Source organism: Bison bison, unplaced genomic scaffold (genome assembly GCF_000754665.1).
Source record: "Bison bison bison isolate TAMUID 2011002044 unplaced genomic scaffold, Bison_UMD1.0 scf7180017864151, whole genome shotgun sequence".
Taxonomy (NCBI): Eukaryota; Metazoa; Chordata; class Mammalia; order Artiodactyla; family Bovidae; genus Bison; species Bison bison.
The window spans coordinates 169876-174720 of NW_011494723.1; the positions used below are offsets into that span (position 1 = coordinate 169876).

The 4845-nt window shown below is 41.9% G+C and overlaps 1 protein-coding gene across 1 annotated transcript in view; it reads left to right on the top strand.

The window, feature by feature from the left end:
- The window catches only part of RAB21 (RAB21, member RAS oncogene family), a 36096-nt gene that overhangs the window by 6122 nt on the left and 25129 nt on the right, over nucleotides 1–4845 (top strand). The window contains exons 3-4 of the mRNA XM_010840947.1: nucleotides 11–99; nucleotides 232–247. Of these exons, the coding sequence (XP_010839249.1) occupies nucleotides 11–99; nucleotides 232–247 (105 nt within the window). The remainder of the gene's footprint in view (nucleotides 1–10; nucleotides 100–231; nucleotides 248–4845) is intronic.

Consider the following 4845-nt stretch of genomic DNA (forward strand, 5'->3'; position numbering starts at 1 on the left):
CACCCTGCAGGTGCGGGCCGCGGGGGCGGGGGGGCGGCGCCTCCGCGCCTCAGGGGACTTTGCTACCGCGGTCCTTGGGTCTGGGCGTCCAGATCCCAGGCCTGTCCCCTCCGCCTGCGCATTGCCTTTGCGGTCTCGCCCTGGGAACACACGTCGTCGGGGAAGCCCGGAGATGGGACAGGCCCTCGGGAGAGAAGTGGAAGGGCCCTGAAAAGTCCCCGGGGTCCCCAGAGTGGCTGCGCATGTGGTGGGTCCCCGTCGGGGGGCTAGTTTTTCCTCTCTGACTCGCTTCCGCTTGGGCCCTAGGTGCCTTCACCCTGCAGTCAGTCAACCGAGCGTCAGCCCTTTTTCTTTCTTTCGGAATTAGGAACTTAGCTGCCGGTTTGATTTTGCGAACTAGGTGATGTGTAACTTCAGCACTTACTGATGACTAAGTGTTTGTGCAACTTCCATTTTGTCCTGTCTTCGAACAAAGTGCCGATTGGCAAGTCTTTTCTTTCTGGAGGGATTTTGAAATGACCGCTTGCTGGTGGGGGTTACGCAGTTCCATTGCAGCCTGCGTGGGTCTGACTTGTGGGTCACTTACATTCAGCGATGCAGGTCGACCCATATTCATATGGAAACGTCATATGAATACTGGCCAACAATTGGTCCTCAAGCTAACAGCTTTACTGCTGCTATTTATTTTCTTTGCTTGTAAATGTAGGGCCAGCTTTCATTTGCAGATACATGATTGTTAGAAAAGTGTTAAAATGTAGTCATTAATTGGGCGTGAAATCAGTTTGCACGTGTTAGAACAAAAATACCCAATGAGTCCATCCTGATCTGTTTCATCGGAGGCAGTCAAGTCTAGTGGACTTTTGATTTTGATTGTGTGCACCTCTGTTCGTTTAACTAGCTGTGTAATTTGGGGCAAGTTAATTAACCTATCTGTGCCTCTGTTTCTCGATTTGTTAAAATGGCCATAATAATAGTATATAGTTCATACGGTTGTCAGGACAAATACACATAAACGCACTTTAGGACCTGGCCCAGTGTAAGCTCTCCATCTTTATTATTACTACCCCCCAATAGATCTTAATTAGTGATTGTGTAGTGTGTAAGTTCATGGACACTATTTGATAGAATGCAGTTTTTTAATAGTTGTGATATTAGATATTTGATGCTATTATTAAACTACTGAGTCTAGAATTTACAAAGATGCTCTGATTCCATGTTCTATTTTTACTCCTCTATTTTTACTTCTTTATAAAGCATAAGATCTGAAAAAGTGAATGTCAGGAACCTGGGTGGTTCTTTTTTGTGTTTTTTTTTTTTTCCCTTGCATTTTTGTACAAGATCACTTAACACAATTTTAATAATTATGGTTGAGTGTTACTAGAGAGATAAAGGAAATTTGTAGGGTAAATGCCTGTGATCAGTTGGAAATTTAAAGATTTATTAAGGTAAAGTAATAATAATAGCTAACATTTAGTGAGTTCTTACCGTGCTGAGTATTTTACTTTTCTTCTATTCTTATAACAGCCTGTGTGGGAGGTGGATAGTTTTATTAGCCTCATTTTACACATGCTGAAACAGGCATGGTTAAGTTGAGTAACTTCTTGGTCATCATATTGCTACAAGTCTTGGTTCTCAAGCTGAAATTTGAATCCAGTTTAGATTTAAAATTTTGGAGCACTGTTTCTGGATGTTGGTAAACCACCCCTTAGTGATTTCTTTTGTGCTACAGATCTTAGAGAAAGAGAAGACCATTTTAATTGAGCTCTTAATTTTTTTAAAAGATAATTTAGCCCTTCAGCCTAAAAATTACATTTACATTATACATTCCAAAAATATCCTCAAAGCTTTTAGCTGGGTAAAGATTTTTAAATATCTGAGAGGAAACCTGCAATCTATTACATAGATCTCTAGTATCAAAAGCATAGCATATAACTCTTATCACAAACATTATCTGATTTTAGTATATGTGCTGCCGAAGCGAGCACCACAAACATTATCTGGATTATGTTCTAGAATTGAGGCTTTTGCTGTGTACCAACATATGGAAGCAGCATTATATACAATTTCCTTCTCTTGGATATCAGTTCATTTCATCTTTTTAAACAATCTTTTTGGAGAAATTTTATTTCAGTTAGACCCATAGAGAGTCTTGTATGCCTTTCATTCCAAATGGAGAGGAACTAATGCATCATAAGATGTGAGAGAAAGAATTTCCCTTTTTACTTAGCAAAAAGAACTACCTACTACTTAGAGAAAGCAATGGCAACCCACTCCAGTACTTGCCTGGAAAATCCCATGGGCGGAGGAGCCTGGTGGGCTGCAGTCCATGGGGTCACCGAGAGTCAGACACGACTCAGCGACTTCACTTTCACTTTTCACTTTCATGCATTGGAGAAGGAAATGGCAGCCCACTCCAGTGTTTTTGCCTGGAGAATCCCAGGGACGGCGGGGCCTGGTGGGCTGCCGTCTATGGGGTTGCACAATAAAATACTTTGTGTTTTGCTTGCAAAGTACACTCTCAAACATTCCTATTTTAAAGACTAAAAGGAACCTAAGATAGTTCAAGGTTTACTATTTCAGTCTTTAGTTTAATATTTCAGTCAAGTGATTGTCTACTTTAGTCTGAACATCTTGGACGTGAGATGAACTGATACAGAAGGTGGAAAACAATGTATCCTGAGATAGCTTGTTTCATTTTTGGACAGATTACTTTCCAGTTCGTTTTTCCAGGTCTAGAGACAAAATCTGTTTCCCTGCTCTCTGAATCTGAATCACATGACATCTGAATCTGAATCACGTGGCATCCCTTCTGATAGTTGAAGATGGCTGTACATCCCCTTGAGTTTTGTCTTCTCTTGGTAAACAGTTCTGGTTCCTTTTAGTAGATCTCCTGTAACATTGTTCTAAGTCATATCATTATTTTGACATCTCTTCTGGATACTTGGTATTTAATTATTGCCTTCTTTTCTTAAAATTTGATAGCTTGAGCTGTAGAAATGACTCTTAGTGTGGTTTGAACTGTGCAAAGAAGTACAGGCTATCACCTCCCTTGTGGAGAATCCTTTTCTAACTCTGAAGTCGAAAAGATGCTGTGAGTTTTTGGGTTGCCACATTGATTAATATTGGGCATGCTGTCTTAGTTTTGTTTGCTGAAAGGAAGCAAGAGAGATAGAGGGAGAGAGTGAGGAAGGAAGACTATGTCCCTCAACTTGATTTTACTTTCATTGTGTAGTTGCCTTCCTTGCCAACCCCCAATGTATTTGACCCATTAAAGTCGGCTTTGATAGGTTTTCTTCAGTGCTTAATGCCTGTTAATATGCTTTTGAATTTTGATTCTGTAGCTCAAGAAACATTGATGGAGCTACTGTGGGTCAGGCACTAGATTGGCTCCTGGCCATGCCCATAAAAATAAAGCATGATCTCTACAGCTGTATTAGGCACCTATTTTAACTTTTCACCTGAAGATTTGGTAAGACTGTCTTCAGTGTTCTCATCAGTCATTAATAGACTCTGAAAGAAAAGGGTGAGCTGCGGCCAAGCACAAAGCCCTTCACAAGTCTCTATAATCTAGTGACACAGGGCCAGAGGTTGGTTTCTCTTTAGACTCGAAGTCTAGTTCAGTCGCTCAGTCGTGTCCGACTCTTTGCGACCCCATGAATTGCAGCATGCCAGGCCTCCCTGTCCATCACCAACTCCCGAAGTTCACTCAAACTCATGTGCATCGAGTCAGTGATGCCATCCAGCCATCTTATCCTCTGTCGTCCCCTTCTCCTCCTGTCCCCAATCCCTTCCAGCATCAGGGCCTTTTCCAGTGAGTCAACTCTTCGCATAAGGTGCCCAAAAGTATTGGAGTTTCAGCTTCAGCATCGGTCCTCCAATGAACACCCAGGACTGATCTCCTTTAGGATGGGCTGGTTGGATCTCCTTGCAGTCCAAAGGACTCTCAAGAGTCTTCTCCAACACCACAGTTCAAAAGCATCAATTCTTTGGCGCTCAGGTTTATTCACAGTCCAGCTCTCACATCCATACGTGACCACTGGAAAAACCATAGCCTTGACTAGATGGACTTTTGTTGGCAAAGTAATCTCTCTGCTTTTCAATATGCTATCTAGGTTGGTCATAACTTTCCTTCCAAGGAGTAAGCGTCTTTTAATTTCATGGCTGCAGTCACCATCTGCAGTGATTTTGGATCCCCCCAAAATAAAGTCTGACACTGTTTCCACTGTTTCCGCATCTGTTTCCCATGAAGTGATGGGACCAGATGCCATGATCTTCGTTTTCAGAATGTTGAGCTTTAAGCCAACTTTTTCACTCTCCTCTTTCACTTTCATCAAGAGGCTTTTTAGTTCCTCTTCACTTTCTGCCATAAGGGTGGTATCATCTGCATAGCTGAGGTTATTGATATTTCTCCCAGCAATCTTGATTCCAACTTGTGCTTCTTCCAGCCAAATGTTTCTCATGATGTACTTTGCATATAAGTTAAATAAGCAGGGTGACAACATACAGCCTTGACGTACTCCGTTTCCTATTTGGAACCAGTTTGTTGTTCCATGTCCAGTTCTAACTGTTGCTTCCTGACCTGCATATAGGTTTCTCTAGAGGCATGTCAGGGGGTCTGGTATTCCCGTCTCTTTCAGAATTTTCCACAATTTATTGTAATCCGCACAGTCAAAGGCTTTGGCATAGAGGTCAAAGACCCCCTTTAGGTTGCTGATAATTATGAAGTAATGTTGTAGGTGAGCTTTCCGAGGACTCAAGATCCTTTAGCTGGCTTACCAAGAAAGCTTGGGCTTATATAAAGTCCCCAAGCTTCCTTCTGTGATTTCTTTTTTTTTTTTTTTTTTT